At 38.5% G+C, this 19,135-nt stretch overlaps 1 protein-coding gene across 13 annotated transcripts in view; it reads right to left on the reverse strand.

Moving 5' to 3' along the window:
• The window catches only part of LOC117951324 (LIM and calponin homology domains-containing protein 1-like), a 90,430-nt gene that overhangs the window by 43,776 nt on the left and 27,519 nt on the right, over window positions 1–19,135 (reverse strand). For 12 of the 13 annotated variants that reach the window (XM_034882978.1, XM_034882979.1, XM_034882980.1 and 9 more), the window contains 2 exons: window positions 5,402–5,472; window positions 2,923–2,992 (listed from right to left, as the gene is read on the reverse strand). In XM_034882978.1, the coding sequence (XP_034738869.1) occupies window positions 2,923–2,992; window positions 5,402–5,472 (141 nt within the window). Of the gene's footprint in view, window positions 1–2,922; window positions 2,993–5,401; window positions 5,473–5,609; window positions 5,728–19,135 lie in introns of those variants that run through there. The other variant, XM_034882986.1, reaches the window with a different exon arrangement.

Genomic DNA, 19,135 nt, shown 5'->3' on the forward strand with positions numbered 1-19,135 from the left:
ACTTGATGCAACAACACAACTTTAAACATGAATTACTACCATTCTACTTGCAGGGCGATTTCTACTGCACGTCTGTTTACACACCGTAAAACATGAATATACCAGTCAAGCCAGAGACGGTTGGGAACAGAACCTGTTCAGATGAACACTGAGCCATACAGGCCGAGTTGCAAAAGCACTGAGGTGGCTGCTCGAATTACAAAACAGACAAACCTCCTCAGAGACTCATTTTCCCATTAGCCCCCAAACAGGAAGAGGAAGGGGGAGTAGCCTATGTCTTATTTCGATAGTCCAGATAACAGCAGACCACTTGTTTATGTGTTTCTCACCTCTTTAATCACAGTCAAGAGGAGGAAAATTCCTGCAAAGCCACAGGAAGACGATAAAAGAGAATTATGAAACTTTCAAAGCATTTGAAAGCAAAGGTCATATTCTTCCTACTGGAATAAAACCAGTGGGCATAATTTTTCATTTACCTTTTGTATGCTGTCCACAAACTTCTAGTTTAAACCTGTTGTCTTCAGTGAATGATTCATCCGTCTCTTGGGGCTAGTTAGTAATGGTCACGTATTGTTTTTTGGCCTGCAACTGCATTGCCTCTCCTATAAGGGAAGTTGTTTTCTGTAACTGTTATTTGAGATACCAAAAACAACTTGTGATACAAACTAGCAAACAGTTTCACAATCACAGTGTCTTTAAGTATCATCCACTGCAACAACAAAATTAGCGCCTCATTCACAATATGAATATGCTTTCCAAATGTTCCGGTGATTGTATAATAGAATGCATTTTATTGCGTACAAGTGTTGGCGTTACTGTATCCACCTGCTCAATGTCATTGAGTAAAATTTAGAACTGAAACTGCTAATGCAAATCAAATTGTCTTATTTGTTTTCAGCACCTTTGAGCCCTTAAAAAGCCCTTACAACACAAAAAGACACAACTGTTAACCAGTGCAGATAATCTGATCCATTTAGCTACAAATAGAGAAAAATGAGATAAAGAAAAGAACACAAAAGCTAATAATGCAATACAGACTTAACCAAGATGCCAGGACGGAGTGAGCATAGAAGCTCTTGGGTTAAAAAAAACCTCTATCAAGACAATTTATTGCTATTCTAGCAGTCATTGTATGGTGAAAAAGACCTGTAAAGAATGTGGCTGTTTTATTATCTGCCATTTAAAAAGCCAGAGAAGGCTCATTGGCAGCTATTAGTCACGCCATGAGATAAGAAAAGCCATTTCAGCCCAAATCAAACTGGTCTGTTCTGTCATGCTGTGATCCAAATGATAACCAGCTCGCTTTACACTTCTATACCATCATCATGTTTTAACCTCCTTTGTCATGACTGTTAGGAATGGAAATGGAACAACCAGTCTCAGTTTCATTTCTTTAATCACACTGATGTGATGATATAAATGATAATGCCACGTTTTCAAATGAGAGGCAGGATGGGCAACAGATATTTGCTTTAAAAACAAATAAGCTGAAAACTGAATTTTTAACTGAGCGAAATGTCAGTAAGTGGCCAAGTAACAATTTAGTGATCAGTGTTGGTACACAAATTTATCAAGCCCTCGCAGATACAGTGTTCCAATTTTTGTATCACTAAATACAAAAATCCTGGTGGTGTATGGTTCACTTAAGATTATCAAGGTTTTTACATGAACTGTCTTCAAGACGGCAAATAGGAATGCAAGTAAGAGCTAAGTTGGGAAGGACAGAGAGATAGAGGTACATTTAGTGTGAGATCCAATACGATCAACTTTCAGTGTGCCTCTGTTTATGTGCCGGTCCTGGTCTTGAAAGGTCACTTCATCCAGGTCAAGGTCTTAAATTGTCATGAAAGGGCTCCACTGTATTGCACTGTACTCTACTCTGGAATGTATTAGTGTTCAAGTCTACTGAACGTCACAGGGTCCCATTTAAAGCAAGAGGCGAACTTAAGACTCTTAAATAAAACCACTGTCAACAAGTGAATTATTCAGTGTAGGTTTTAGAATAGGGAGGAAATGTCTGAGTGCTCAGATGAAAAGATACTTTTTGATGGTTTTAGTAATTAAACTAATTTTATTTAGTCAGAGAAATACAATTTAAAGAAGGATGTCAATGATATTGGAATATGCTCCTGCAGATGACTTATGTTGTGAGCAAGAGTTTTTTAATTTTTTTTATTTTACTTTTTACAGAAAGTGAGGCTACAAATGATCTGTGTCACTGTAATATAGTCTTACTTTACAATAAGTGAGCCGTTAAGGGCTCAGTGTCAGACATGGCTGCTGATGGACACCTTGGCTGCGAGGACTGAAACTGAGATCCTTCAGCTACGGGAATCTGTTATCAAACCCTGATAAAACACCTGGTACTGGAAATGCATGTCACATACAGTAGTTGTTATCACCGTATGTCTGTATTACCAATTTCTTTGTCACATCCTTGGAAATCAGTTAACACAGTGCAGGTTGGACAGATATTTAGCACTAGGACTAAATGCTCTGGCAAACTGACATAATTTCCCACTCCAAAACACAACATATTTAACCTGAACAGACATACACCAACAATAAAGTTATATGGTGGTGTACTTCATATGAGGCACCTGCACAGGAATTAAAGCAAAAACCATAACTCACAAGGCTGCCACACAGTACAGGCAGCCCCTATGCAATGTCATGTTTGAAGTGTTGCACTTTATTCAAGGGTTACAGAAGGTTTTTAACATTAGACAGCACTGACTAGAATTGCCTGGAAAGGGAAACAGATGCTGGTTTAAAAAAAAAAGTAGAAAGGGGAGGAAGAGACACAGACATAATAAATGCTATAAGGGTGGAAAAGTAAGAAATAGCTTGAGAAAACATATCAAAGATGATCAAAGGACGGGGTGGAAAAGCGGTCAGGTTGAGTGACGATAGAGGACTCACCAGGCCAGCTACGGGTGTCGGAAGTCTGTTTATTTTCTTCACCAGGCCGGGTTTAATAGAGCTCAACAACCTAACAAAAGAAATGCATGAAAAAGGCCATCAAAAGCTTAATTTTAATAAAGGAAATACATTAAAAAAGTCATGAGTCAAGAGTCAAGCCCTCAGAATTTTATAATCAGTTGTGATGAATATTTCAAATGGTTTAAAACCAGCTCACGCAGAGTGAAATAACAGCAGGCAAAAGAGATAAAGCATGGGTGAAATGTTGTGTGTGTGTGTGTGTGTGTGTGTGTGTGTGTGTGTGTGTGTGTGTGTCTTCATAGAAATAAGGGGGATCTAAATGTGAGAAAGAAACATTTTTGAGGGTCCCACAGTGGGGTCTGGAAGGTTTAGAATGACACAGATCCTAAATCAGAGCGGAGAATTGGTGCTTCTTCTTCCACCCACTGGGAGCTGTTAAATAGTTCCAGCACACCTTATATCACAGTGAACTACACATGTGAAAAAGTATGTCCTTCTGCTGTCATTTCTCATTACAAACACACAAGAAGGATTTTTTTTTCTTTTCTTTTCTTTTAAAAGGAAATGTGTATTCCTGCAACCTCTGTTATTTGCAAACCAGCCACAGTTTCACAGTTCCCCCAATTCCTCTCGGTCTTGGTTTCCAGTTTCATCTTTTGTGTGTCTTTTCATCAGAGGAAGCACTGTAATGATTATCTCCTGTATAAAAAAAACCCCTGCACTTGTATACTGCTACAGTATAAGATATCAGCAGCCCTGTGATGTTGAGCTCATTCCAGCAGGTATTTTGCAATGAACTACTGTAATTGACCTTTGTATTGAACTCTTTTTCCTCAGCCTGCCTCATCTACTTCAGCTTCAGTTAGAGACTGCTGTTCTGTATGTTTCCCAGAATAACTTCCAACAACCCGAAGAGAAGGGTCGGTGCTACGTACAATGTGTAGGTGAGTGGTGTGGGCAATGGCAACACTGAAGAAAATATTTAAACTCCTGAAAAACTGCCTGAAATGATAATAATGCTGCAGTCTGATTTTATATTGTGTATAAAACAATATATCAAAATAAAAATGAAATGTTTCATCATCTCTTTTAAAATGGATTTTCCCCATATGATGTCAGTACAGATTTCTTTGTTTACCATTATCTGTAGAAATATGTGACCCATTGTGGACTATCACAGTTCAAATTCGTTACAGCATTAAAATGAAGTGGGAAGGACTACAAGAGTGCTTTCCTGGATGTTAAAACCGACACAATCAAAACAAACTGAGTCCAAGCGACATAAATACATCATCTTAATTGTTTGTACAGGGACAAACACATTTCCTAACACCTTGTGTATCAGGAAAAAGAGGAAAAGGATAGAGGGAGTTTCGCTTGTGGAATTAGTGAGATTCAAAACAAGCCTCAAGTTTAGTCTACTCACTCCTCTGCTGCTTGAATATCATTTTTCACACATTACTTGACTACACACTTGCACAGTTTTACGACAAGGGGATGTAAAGCTGAGGATTAAAACACAGTCAACAACTGACTCATATTTCATGATTTAGAAATCATTTAACATTTTCACATTTGAGAAGCTGGAACCAGAACATGATGGGACTGACATTAATTTCCACGATTGTTCATATCAAAAGTAAATTCTAGATGTTCAGTGATATACTCAGAAATGCCAAAACCAGTGGGGACACTGTTAAATTGGATGCGATGTCTGTATTCAAAATAAAGATGGTGTAAATATCGGACTTGTTTAACTGAACTTAGCAGCAAGGAATGTGAAAGTGTCTGTGTGTTTTCAGTCTCATTTTAACCCCTAGTCTCATTACGAGTGGGCAGATAAAAGGTCACACTGTTGCACTGGAGTACAATTTAACAGGACTTTAGTCTCTCTGATAACTGGACACTCTGATCACAGTGTTGTAACAAATATGAAAGACAAACCTGATGTTCTTCATATTAATACTGAATTGTATGTGGTTATTCTAGGGTGACATAATAGTGTTTGGTTTTTCATTTTAACGTTTTATAAACTGTCAGGGCATTATAATTACAAAAACAGATGTGGAGGAAGGCAGCACACCAAACTATAAATTAACAAACTATAAATGTAATAATAGAAGAATGCAAGAGCAAACTCTGTGAGCACTCACTTGACCTATTTGTGAACATTATGATTCTGATATTTGCACTCCTACTCTCAAGTTCTTTTTTACTGTTGCACCCATTTTAAATCACCATGACACACAATAACATCTCAGTAGCTCAAAAATATGAGTCAAACTAAAAGAACCTATATTTCGCAGTCACTCAGACAGTACAGTTACAGTATTAATGCATACTTTTCTACAGGAAGAGAATCAAAACAACACATGTAAAAGCTTAGTCAGAGACAGCAAGTAGACAATTTATTATTAAGGACAGTCAGATAAAAATATAAAATGTATTCATAACTTACTCGCATAGCAAAATCCCATTCTCCAAACCTCCTCTGAAGTCTTTGTCACCAAAGCATCTTCCTGTAGCAGCCTACAGAGAGAGAAAGAAAAGGAGTGAGTTAGAAAAAAAGAACAACACGGCTTAAGAACATAAAAAAATCAAGTCCTCTCGGAATCTGAAGTCTACACACAAGCTCCACTTGAACACCAAGAAACACGTCCAACAACCTTTATAAAACTCCTTTTACATCTTTCTTTCACGATAAATCCTGAGAATGGTATGGAGAGGTGCACAAAGAGCTGCCGGCTGTGTATCAAGTCCCTCTCTCTAGTTAACAGCTCTAAACACTAACAAGCTTGACATAAGCCACAATTATCCTGACCGAATGGCTCTGGCCGGCTAATGTGTTGTGACAGGGGATTTATATAGTAACAGTTCCTCAGACCCTCTGAGGAGGAGAAGCTGCCTGTTTTCATGTATTTACATGACTAAAGTACATCATCGGGCGCGTGTGACTTTGTTGTATTTTGAACGCATAAATGGTTATTATTTGTTGCAAGACATGAAAGTGCATAAAAACCCTGTTCTTGCTCCAAATATGTATACAATTCAGTTGCAGGAAAGATATGGTCTCTCACCTTTATTTATGTAAGTGAATAGGACATTTCATTAATGCATTTAAAGTCCCACATGAAAACACAAAAACATATAAGTGCAAAAATAAACTGTTGCAGTGCAATAATTGTCCACTCCACAATATCTGCTGTTTCAGGACTTTTAGTAGCAAGTCTACCGTACTTAAAATCCATTTATTCTCACAGACACTGGCAGGGATTTGGCCATAAGAAAGGGGGACCCCTTTTGACCACTGATTTGGAAGCCAAAGCAATTACAAGGTTAGATTTCCTGAGAGTTTATTTTACATTTATATACACAGCTGTGGAAAAAAAAAGTGTGTCTAGGACGGCTGTGTGTTTTGTTTCGGTCAGCTTCTTGGCTCGTCTGGGAGCCTGGACCTGTTACAAAAGAAATGGACTGCTGTGTGTCAGTGAGTAGGCTGACAGTAGGCCTCATTTCTGCTGCTGGGGGGGAACATTGAGAGGTTGGGTTCGGTGGATGAGACTTAGAAAGAGAGGCTGATAAAGATTCACAGACAAACGGAGAAAAGATTTCCGCATTTGCTGACATTTAGCTACTCACTGCCTCAATTACCCACTGCGCTAGCGCTTGTGAACAGGTATGAGGCCTTTAAGTCAGCAGCACAGTACAAACATAAAACCCATATTCTATGATTACCGTAATGGAGCTACAGAGCCCTGGAGGTGACTTGGAGGGAACCAAATTAGCAAATTTCCAAAATATCAAACTACTCTTTTAAACATCTATAAACTAGTAGCGCTGGTGCAGCCTTAGGAAGTTAAACAGACTAGTGAACACAGACAGCCTAATGTTGATTGACTGCATTTTCAGCACAAACAGTAGGATTCATGCAAATTATATTCCTCATCTCGTTACTCTGTTTTTTTCCACTGGGCTTCAGGCTATAGAGACTTGGCCAGAAAAACCTCTATGGCTCTGCCCCCTGAGGTTTAACATAATCAATGAGATTAACTCTTTCTCCAGATCTGCCACTGATAAATATTTGTGAATCAAAACGCTCAACTTGTACAACTAGATGACAGCAGACTGTAGATACCACTTCTAGGCAATGGCTTTGGTCTTTTCTACATACCAAAATTACATTTTAAGATATTAAGTCACACTATAACATTCTGTAGTGTTGTGTGGGACTGAGTAACATTCCCAGGTCTTCACTGTAAAAGTAAAGCAATCCTAGAGTTAGTACATTACACATAGCTTTCTTTGGGTTTGTTCATTAGAGAGTAAGATGTTATGGTATGATCTCAATAAGGATTCAGTGGCCTACATCATTTTATATCTGTAGCTGTGATGACCTTGATTATGGAGCTTCTCAATAATTTGTTCACATGGAATGTTGGTAGTTTGTAAAGATGACTAACAGTTTACTGCTTTTCAAGTTGCGTTATTCTTTAGTAGGTAGTAGTGAGTTTTGGTTACTTTCTAAAAAAAGAAACATGCTGTTTGCTGCAGGGGTTGAATGTGTTAGCATTGAGTCTCTCTAATGACTAGGTCAGCTCTTCACTAGCCCCGTCAATAATTAGGTCAGCTCTTCACTTACCTGGTCAATGGGTATGTGTGCATGTGAAGATTACGGTGTCACAACACCGTAACATGGAGAGATTACAGAGTCACCAAATTTACAAAGATTGGTCTACAGTATGGTGACAGAGTGCAGGAAAAAATTACACTAGCTGAGTGTAAAAAATCTACTCTGTACTTATGCAGATAAATTAGGCTACGTGTGGTATTTTAAGAGTTCCTAATTGGAAAGACAGAAACAGCTCAGACTTCATTAAAAAAGATGAGACACATAATCTGTAGATACAGGTTTTTCCCGACCCTTATAAGGTTTAGGTGCAGCACCCGGGCTGTTTTGGGCAGCACCTAATCCAAATGAATGTAACTTAAAGACGTTTCTCAAATATAATGATTGTAGTCAGATCTTTTTTTAAGCTTTAAGTTATCTTTTAGCTTTTGAATGTTATTTATTATTTGCTCTAGCTTTTAGACATTTTCAACACAGATATAGGAATAACGATGGTCGAAAAGGCTGTGAAAAAAAGAAGCAAATCTACCATTAATTTGAATATTTGTATTTTTTTCTGTTCAATAAATCCCCAAAATAATGTAATGGGCCTCTGGAGACCAAACCTACAGATTGAAACAAATGTCTTAAAGGTAACGCTGCACAATTAATATCAATTAATATGGCAAGTTTATCGAAATTGCAATATGGAGTATTGCAACATCAAAATCGCAGGGGGGGCGCAATATCAAAGGTAGGGCACCATTTTTGTTGAAGGTAAAATATGGCAAAACAAGTATCGTAGTGCTGCAGAGACTTCACCGCCTACAAATTGTACCCTACAGACTGAAAAAAAATCTTTGTTTTGTACAGATCCTCGCAAAAATTAAACTATAAATCAATTGAATTTTTGAGATTTTAATATTTTTCAATGAAAATGAGAATTACACAAAAATGACCATTCCCTCAAATTTTGTGGATCATTGCAATTGAAATATCAGTCAAAATAATTGCAATAAGATCATTTGATTATTTCCTCCTATCGTGCAGCCCTACTTAAAGGTTAGGTCAATTCATATTTTGTCCTTTGTGGTGCACATTACCACAATCTACATATGTTACTTTTCTGGCTATGACAAGAAAATGGCAGAGATTCTTTTTTTTCATCATTTTCTTGCTGCTCAGTTTGGCACTGGCTGCAGAGCTGCTAAGGACCTTGATTCATGTACATCTGTTGCTCCCATACAGTTAAACATAGAGCTGGAGTGCACATGAAACTTGGACTAGAGGGAACACTTAGTTTGAAACAACACATTTGGGCAACATATAACACAGGGGCTTTACATCTTGGTAGAGAACATTACCTTCCTGAGTAATAAAACACCTCCTGAGTTACAGCAGGAAGCTCCAGCTACAGTAACATTGATATAAAATCTAAGGTGGCATATTCTTTTCACATGCAAGGGAGTTTAGTTTTAATGGCTTGTTTTATAGACTACAACATACAACGAAGTGGCCATTAAACATCTACAGAATACCACCCGGACTATGCCTTTCTATTTTCTTATCATAAAAACAAATGTTCCAATAGTAACATTAGTATAGGAACAGATGAACATGATGCTGTTAGTTAGCGCTATAGCCTATATATACTCTATGTATATCATGGGCAGACAGTGTGTTATTAGCAGTACTAAAGAGTAAGGACCACACCAGCACCTATCTAGCCTGCAATATGATGTGAGAAGTGCAATTTTCCCTGCCGAATGTTTATTTGGTGGCTTGGTCAACAAGCTCAGATGCATGACAGCACGCATGTTCATCTTTGTAAATTAGATTAGAAGGACACTTTAGCAGGAAAGCTATTGTGGGTTTTTGTGGGTTAAGTCTGTGCCTCTTGTGTGTGAGCAGGCTGCTGTTTGTCTTAGTGAGTCTGTCTGCTCAGGCAATGACAGAACGGTAACGTGTCTGCTTTATTAAAGATTTGATTGGCTGCACTGAAGTAAGGTCTTACCCACCTACAGTACATTGACAGACACCAGTACTTTTTTCTGTCAAATGAATGCAAAACTGCAATAGCCATCATGAAAATGATTTTTTTCTTAAAGGAGAACACAGGGCAAGTTGAAGATAAACGTTCTTTTAGGCTTTAAATTAAATCAAACAAAGGTTGAATGCTGAAAATGTTAGAAACTTCTGGATCTGAACTGTTTTGAAACCACCACAGGGTCATATGAAGGGACTCATTTAAAAAAAGAGGAATGTGTCGCCTGTGTTATTTTCAGTGGAACGTTGCCCCGCATTGTTTCACAAACAATCAAACAATGCCGGTTGGCTTTGTTCCCGGCTTTTCACTTTCTTCCCTTTGGAAACCTTTCATGTCCAGGCCGAAAGAATTCTCTTGAAATCATGTCCAAAGTGGTCATCATTATCACTTTGGTATCCAAAAAGAAAGGATTTCCACAGGGTGTTGATTTAGAAACGCATGAATAAACTTTATCAAACTTTGGGTTTGCCAAATCCTGTTTCCCTGAGGGAACAGTAGTTCTTTAATCTATTTCTGTAAAACCCAATGGAGTTTTGGCATGAAAACTCCCAGGAAACATCGCTTTCATGTTCTAGGAGATATAACATCAATATGAAATAAGTCAGTCAAATCATGTCTGGCGGTGGATCACAACTCAGAGAGAATTTACTGAAATAATATCGTTCTTAAATCTGGATACGGATGAAAAATTGCAACTGCATATTCACAACAGCTATATCAAGAGCTTTCCAACAAACAAGTCCTCCACTGTGTATTACTACTTTTACATATCCTTGTCTGAACTATCTTACGGCAATCCCTCTACCCTAGGGGCCATGCAATGAAACTGATCTATTGCATTGCAGAAGTAATCTCAGAGGCCCTGCATTGGAGAGCTACCTTTCCGAAATAACAACCAATAATTCAAAGTCTGAGACAGGTTGGTTTCCGGGACTTGGGGAAGTAAAACACTAGTTACTTTGAGGCCCTGAGGCCAAGTGCGATCAGCCTGTTAAAGAGTTGACAGCTGCTAGCCATGGGCTGGTGACCATAAACTGTGAAAAGTGCTCCCAGCCCAGACGCTTACGTTCTAGTCACATATCTGCTTTGTAGTCAAAAGCATTCTACTTTACAGGATGTTATCTTAAGTGTGTTGCATAATCCTGACTGATACCAACACTAGTTCAAGAACACATGTAAACACATCTCCTGGCCTTTAGCCAACAATCTTGTTAATTTAACTTGGCAAGAAAGCTTAATCTTTAAATTGCTTCTGGTTCCGACAGTAGCAAAACAACAGGTCGCAACGCGGTCATTGGCTAATGAAAAAAAGTACTGCCGGTGCATGACTTGTGTAGTCTAGTGTCTTATTCAAGCGAGAGAACAAAACTGAATAAAAACTCTCAATTTATTCAGTATTGCAGAACTGAAAACTGTTTTACGACAAGACAAAACATCACTAAAACAATTTAAATCTCATCCTTGGCTTCAGGAGAAACAGTTCATGATGGAAAATTAAAAAAAAATAATAATAATAATATTCTTAAAATTGGTAACACCTGACTCTTCATATGACAGGGAGGGGGTGTCGCCTCAACTCCTAGAGCTCCAACAAGTTCAGCCAAAGGTCATTGGGTGTAATCTGCCTACAGTCAATCATCTGGACCTTTTTATAAGCTGCCACCACTGCAGGGATCCCCTATTGTGACTATGGACTGTTTGCTCTGTGCTCAGTGTGTTCTTGGCCTGTTGGTGGATGGACTGGGGGGAGGGGATTGGTCTGAGATAGTACTTAAACTAATCGGTTTGTTATTCATAGTGGTACATATTTACAATAAAGGATGAACACAATAATGACAGCTAATGTTTGAGCACAGATAAAGTTCATTTGAACTTTCCTACATAAAATACAATAAATAAAATTAGTATTGAGGCAGCAGGTTGAAGAGTAGGTACATTTCTAACCTTTCTGTCACATCCATTGCCACAAAAAAAACATGTTAAGTTGATTTACAGAACCTTGTTTGGCAACTGTTTGATTTTCTTGTTTTTAGAGCAAAAATTCCAGTGACAAGGTTTTATAATTATCATTAGTTTTACAACAGATATATTTTCCATCACGCTTAAAACAATCCACAATAGGAGTATTTACCTACTAAGGATCAAAAGAATATCAAGCAGTATCAGGATGAATTATACGCTACTGCATCGCAATGCTTTCACTGTACATCATTTTAAATGTAGGCAACACAAAGTTTAGGTGTGCACTAATATTGTTGCAGTTTGTTTAAAGTTCCTGTGACGTTACGTTTACAGTCTGGGGTTCAGGCTCAAACCCAGAGCTCTGAAGCAGACCCATGCGTCTCTTTGTGTCCGCTCTCTCTGTAAAGATACAGTAGAGCCTATGTGGTCTGTGCATCTTCAGGTCATCATAATGGACGCGCTCTGCTTGGACATGCTGCGGCAGACGTGTTGCACTTGTGCTCCATGTGCATCTGCCACAGTTTATGTTTCTCACCTCCGATGGGAAGGAGCGTTCAACCGCTTCCTAAAACTTTGTCTCATATTTAAACTAAACTTTGTCAGATAGTCTGAATAACATCTACCGATCAGCAGAGAATAAAGTTATGCAGACTATAGGGCAGGTGGATTTTTCCTGAAGAAATTGTGATTTTATTCTTTGTTACATTATAACTTTATTTTTCTCAAATATCACAACTCCAAAGCCAGATAACACAGATGGGATGAGTTACATTTTGAATGTGCAGAATGTTTTGAACATGAGCAGAAACAATGCTGAAACACATCTGAAATTTAAGGCTACAGTCCAGGGGTTCATAAATTAATTAAAAGGAATTCATGTAATTTGCATAAATAAGTACTTGCACATTTACTTCATCAACAAAAGATTCAAAAGAGCAGGAGGGAAGAGTTAATCATGCCTGTGTGTGTTGACTCACAGATTAACATTAAAGTTAATCTACAGGAAAATAAATATTTGAAGGGAAATACAGAATGTCTGATAGCCTAACTGCATTACATGCCATTATGGTTTTATACTTTGAATTATCACCAATGTTTTCCTTTACATAAATAAGGATATTTCTGGCATGAATTGATGCGGACAAAGGTAGAAATATGTGCAGAAAATTGTACCAGAATGCAGGATATTAAGTGTTTAATGCTCAAAATGTCATGAGTGAGGACCCCCAGAGACCCCGCATTATTTGTGGCCCCACAAATCTGGAAACAAAACCTTTGTCTTTGGGTTGCCAGTATGTTTGTTACATATAACAGACATCTAAAACTGGGCAGCTGAAATACACATACACTGGCCTTTGACAAGCTTGGCAAGCCAATTGCTGCTTTTGTGATCTACTCTGCATGTATTGCTTTCAATCCTCAAGTCCTGAAAACACCCCCCGTCCTACAGCATGTAACATTAAAGATGAGTTAATATGATAGAAAAAAAATCTAAATCTCCACAATAAGTTGCATCCAACCATTCACCAAATCAGACTGATTTGGAGGCACCAATGCCAGTAGATACAGTCAAGTATATAGTGTACTAATACAAGCACATTCACACAATCTAGAGGCAAAAGTAAGATTACTCTGACCAGTGATATTTTATAAACTGACACAAAACACAGTTGCATGGTCCCTCATTGGGCCACACATACGAAAAACATTCACTCAACCAAGGGCCTACAAACATCAGCACAGACATTTGATGTCAGCATGTGTTTCCAGGAGGCTGACTACAAACACCCCACTTTTCCTTTTTGGCGGGAGTTGAGACAGACTGCTCTGAGAAAGCAGCTAAAGCTTTAAATCAACCGAGTCGAGCTGGAGCCGCTGCCCAGGCCAAGGACAATGAACAAGGGATCATTATGACAAAGGAATCATCACAGATAAGGCCAGTTAATAGAGTATAATTGGTTTGGTACTATACAGTGGAATCAGAACTGGACCACAACAATCCAATCCCAGAGTCAGACCTTCCAGCTTCTGAGGAGAATATTTATTGATTTGATGAAAGCAGACTATTTAGGCTTAATCTGTTGTGATTGATGACTATGTTTGATAGAGTAACTGTTTAATGAATGTAATTTTTTTTTAAAGGAAATGCCTATCATCTTGAGACCAAAGAACAATAATAATAACCTCTGGCAGAATAAAAAAGATCAAGCATTAATTCAAAAAGCTACAAAACTATCACATGATCTTCCAATACAAAGACAAGATGAGAAAAAGTATGCGTGGGACAGAATGTTATGGAAAACTTTGTGCTGGATTGCCACAAGTTTAACAAGTACATGTGCCAACCACACGCTCCAGGCAGCAGCAATGAATTATGTTGATTTGTAGTCATGGAGAGCACAATAAAAGGAAAGGAAGACATAAATAAGTGTGCTGTTCAAGAGAACAATCACTCTAAGCCAGATAAGTTAAACAAAAATTCATGGAACTAAAAAATCTAACATTGTTTGTAAAAACAACATTTTAAGTTAACATAACCAGAAAACAAAAGTATTTGTCAAATTTTACACTGTGAACCAGGTTACAGTATACTGTAGTCTCTGTTTTAACACGTTTTGAAGAATGTGAGGAGGCAACAACTCTGCTTCCTATGAAACTCGCACTACTTCTCATGTATTTGAAATTCAAACACACACACTTTCTACTGTTGCTTTCTCATTTTAGTCAGAAAAGCTGAAATTTTCTCAGGCACATGGAGGATCCTGTGAGAGTCATCTGGCATGGGAAACCTTACACAACCCCCGATTACTCATTTATTGCTCCTACTCAGCAAGATGCACTGGTTTCATCTAATCAGAACCTACATCGTGTTTACTGTAGACTAGTTGTCAGCTCAAACTCACAGGGAGCGGTTTATACTGTAACTAATTGTTATAAAAAAGGCAGTTAGTTCAGTTTTTTACTATATGGCACTTTACTGACACCAAGTTGGTGATTGGCAGGTGTGTGGATTACACCCATGACCCTCAGGTTACAGGACAGTTGCACTAACAACTAGAATATCCTACAGGCTACATAAGAGACATCAGAAAATAGACTAACTTCTAAATGCCACAAGCGTCATTTGACATAAGGCAATGTTACAAAATCTTGGTTAGATAGATTCTAAAATAGAACCTGTAAAATAACAACACCCCAGGGACTGCTGATCTGTCAGCTGCACCGGCTTGCAGGAACACATTCCCCAGAAGAGAGCTGTTTTCGATGTCACACCTTTGTCTCTGGAGACGGGCCCACTGTCTGTTAACTGATGAGCTTGGAATGAGTGTCCGTCTGCTGTTTGTGTTCACACTGTAAATCTGGGGACCACCTAGAAGTTTGGTCCATATGTTGCTGAATTATCTAAGTGTCATCATTCATCATCATCATCAGACCTTTGTTAAATGGGTGAAAACATGTCACTATTTTAGTACAAACAGCAAACAACTATAAAGAATTGACTGTTCATATATGTTTAAACTAAAACATGAAAATATGGTCAGATGATAGACAAAATAATGGTTGTAGACAAAATATTTTATAACACAAACCCCTGCAAACACTAGTACTTAGGTGGATATATGGTTACAGACAATGTGTGGTCATGATAGGCTTTTCCCTATGGCACAGTTAATTATTAGAGGTCCAAGCCCGAAGAGGCATGGAGCTGTGGAACACTATTGTTTTCATTAAGATTTTTATTATTCTGGCCAGTTTTTTGTTAAAACACACACACACACAAAAGTAATAACATTGGAGTGCACGAAAGTGTTCCACACACTTGGCTCACTATTTGAATCACACTTCAAAAAAACAATGAGTCAAACACTTTCTCAAGAGAGAGGACAGCAATGTAAAGGATCACTACTAACAATGCTTCAATCAGACACGCGTTTGGTGTTTCAAAACACAACTCTGCCTTCTTTGATTCTTTGTTCCTTTGTTTCTCTCTTTTAAGAAGGGAGTGCACCCAAACGAGCAAGCTCTTGCTAATTTGCAATTGTCACATGCCATCCAAGTATGTTGTGAATCACCTCTAAAAAGTCCTTGTGAAGGTGCATTCTTACCCTTTCCAGCATCAATCAAACTTTAAATATACAGTGTCAGTGGATGTCATTGAACGTTAAACCCATGATATCAACTGGAAAACTATGTGAGCAGCACAGTAAAAATGAATCATGCATTTCTGCGCTAGAAACCTTTTTGACCTGCTGTCCCAATTTGGCATCCGACTTGTGCTATATAACCAGCCAACTACATTCTTAAAAAGGAACAATGAGTGAATTTTAACAAATTATTACTACCTTAAAAGTAAAATTTAGATGACTATTACAAATATTGGCTGCCTCTACAGACATTTGCCAGTGCTAAACAGGCAAAATTCTGTTCTTCTGGTGCAAAAGTAATACAAACGTTCAGTGTCATTATGTCATGTATGATGTATGTCAAATGTTCATTTGTAGAACCAAGCGAGGACAAAACGTTTGTTCTGTTATGTTTTAGTGGTTTTCTGCTTTCTTTCACATAAAAGATGAAATGTTGAATGGCCTCGTGCCAATGTTCATATAAACTCATTGCTTGAGGAAGCACCAAACTAAACAAGGAGGTTGAACTTCAAATGACTCGAGAATGATGTATGGCCATTTCATGTCAAGCTGTATATTTTTCCAACGCTAAAGCAAGAGCCGGGGTTTAAAGGAGGACATATCTCTGCCGGTGGAAATGTGACAGCTTTATAGATGTATGAAAATGTATCACGTAGGACAACAGGAAGAAATGACGGAAGCAAAGAGGTAAAGAATCAAGTATAGACTCCTAGATAACAGGGAAGTGATCATTACATTGCTGACAAGGTACAGAGCTGACATGCATCTCCAAACTGTATACTTTTCATTTCAGGTATTAAGAGATCAAATAACCTTGAAAAAGGGAAGCCCTACTCTCGTAACATACAGCAAATGCTAGGTTTAAACATATTTGCTTGGTTAACTAAAAACCTATTTGGTAAAAAAGGTCCCATGGCATTGAAAATGTCATTTTGAGTTTTTTTTAACATAAATATATGTTCCCCCAGCTCGCCTATGGTCCCCCAATGAATAGAAAAGGCGATAGGTCTAAACCGAGCTCTAAGTATCCTGCTCTGCCTTTGAGAAAATGAAAGCTTAGATGGGCCGAGCTGGAATCTTGCCCCTTATGAGGTCATATGGAGCAAAGTGACCTCCCCTTTCTCTGCTTTGCCCACCCAGAGAATTTGGCCCCCCCATGAGAGAGAGAGAGAGACATCATGGCTTTCAAACGAGAAAAGTGGCAGTTGGTCAAGGCCACACCCACAGGCCTCCACCCTGGTCCCCCTCTCCTCCTCAATAGCTACAGACTCAGAAATGGCACATCCTAAGGAAAGCCCAGTGAGGTACTGGCTCTAGTGGCTGTAATTCAGACCTTGGCTGATTTTTGGGAAAGAGACTCCAGATACAGTATAAGGGGACCACTATTTTCAATAACCAGTGTTTAAGCGTATGGCTCTTGATACATACTAGAAACATTCATCTCTCCCAAGAAAAACACTGTCCCCCTTTTGCAGTGAAAAACAGCTTTGAGCTGGCTCTTTCGGTCCAGCTTACGTGTTCACAGTCAGATGTATTGTGTTGCCAATAAGACCATTATACTGCCAAAGTGGTTCTTAATCATTGGGAGGTTGCAAATGCATGGTATTTCTTTTATAAAGTCAAACCACACAGGAGGAATACAAACTAAGAATAGTTTATATACATAAAATGTTACTCGAATTATTACAAAAGATTAAAACTTAACCCACAGCAAAATAAGTTTGCTTTCACATTGTGGCAGTGAATATTACTCACAGTGCCACACACTCCCACACCGCAGCCATTCACATGCCAGACAGTGCCATTTCTACTCATGCTTGCCCAGGGCTGTAGATTCAGCTGTGAATAAGACCAGGCTGTACTGCCAGAAGCACCAAAGTAGTGTAGAAAATCCCAGAAAGTTCAAAATAAAAAGCAGTTTCTATCTTTAACAAACACTAGCCTAAGACTATGACCATTTAACTTATACAGTGCCCTTTACATTCAAACCATACACCTGGCATTAAGGCAGAGGAGACTGACTGGTTCCAAACTTGTTTTCCTAGGAGCTTAAACAGTCTGAATTCCGAAGCTCAGTTCTCTTCTTTATGTCTCCCCCCCCGCCCCAGACTCTTGATAAGCCCCCCTGATTAAACAAGCCACATTTCCTGCGACTAAAATGACCCAGCCCTAAGCTAAATGTTAGTATTCCAGCCAGTCCGTCCCATTTCCACCCTGATTAGATGATGGAACAATGTTTGGGTTGTGGATTAACCCTACTCCTGGCCCCCATTGGCGCTACTCACTTCCACCCCCATGCCTTCCCACGTCTTTCTTCCCCCATTCTCTTTTAGGCTTGGTGGGGCCTTGAGCCCATGTGAGGGGAAAGGAAGGAGTATTTGGCTTGAGGATGGCTTGACAGTTGACAGTGATAAAAAAAAGAAGGAAGAGAACCCGTGCTAAAAGGGATGGAGGAAACCGTGACTAAGGTCACATGTGAAATAAACTGCAGGGTGAGAGGCAGGTTGAAGTTGATTACTACATCCTTTTTTGGCTGCAAGGAGATGCTGACAGTTGTGACTTGTCTGCCAAGTTATTCACCATTTTATAAATCTGCATGCAAGTGTGTGTTAAGTTGGAGTGTGGCTGGAATAATTGCAGTCATTTGACTATATTTCTAAGCCAACAGATATATATCTAGACATACCAGTTATTACCTTTGTGTCCCAACCATCCTTGCGACATGCCATTTCTGAGCATTTGTTGCTCCTGTCACAATGTTACTTACTGTGGGCTCATTTTTCACTCTATCTGCAAGTCTGGCAATTCAAATTAACAAGCACATCCATGGCCATAAGCAGGTATAGCTCCTTAATGCCTTTTGATCTGTATACCATTTATATTGGCAAGAAAAATAAAAAAGTTAAATTGTAAATTAAATTTCTTTGATTATTAAGAAAAATGTATATATTTTGTTCCTTTAGAGTACACATGTATATAGAATATAGGAACAGTGTTTGCTCTATGTTGATTTTATTGTGGCGCAACACCATAGCAATAGTCGCACAATTGTTGAGGTTGCATTTAATATAATCCTGCAGACATAACACCCCCCCCACCCCCGTTGGCTCCCTTTGCACTCGTGACAGTGGTGTCATATTTGTTTAAAGTAGACCCTCTTTGATTAGTATATCAGATTCGGACTCAGACTCAAACTCAAACACTGGGGCCTTGAGACTTGACTACAGCACTGTCAACTACAAAACCATAGGAAAATCTAACAAATTTATTGATTTAATAAATCTGAAGATTAAAAAAAAATGCAAGAGAAGCAATGCCAAGTGACAAGATCATTAAAAAAAGCAAAGGGATGTTTTTCTTTTTCGGGAAGGAACCATATGAAAATCTTTCAATGGCCGTATGATATATAATGTATGATCTATGTCAAAAGTT

Source organism: Etheostoma cragini, chromosome 10, assembly GCF_013103735.1.
Source record: "Etheostoma cragini isolate CJK2018 chromosome 10, CSU_Ecrag_1.0, whole genome shotgun sequence".
Lineage (NCBI taxonomy): Eukaryota > Metazoa > Chordata > Actinopteri > Perciformes > Percidae > Etheostoma > Etheostoma cragini.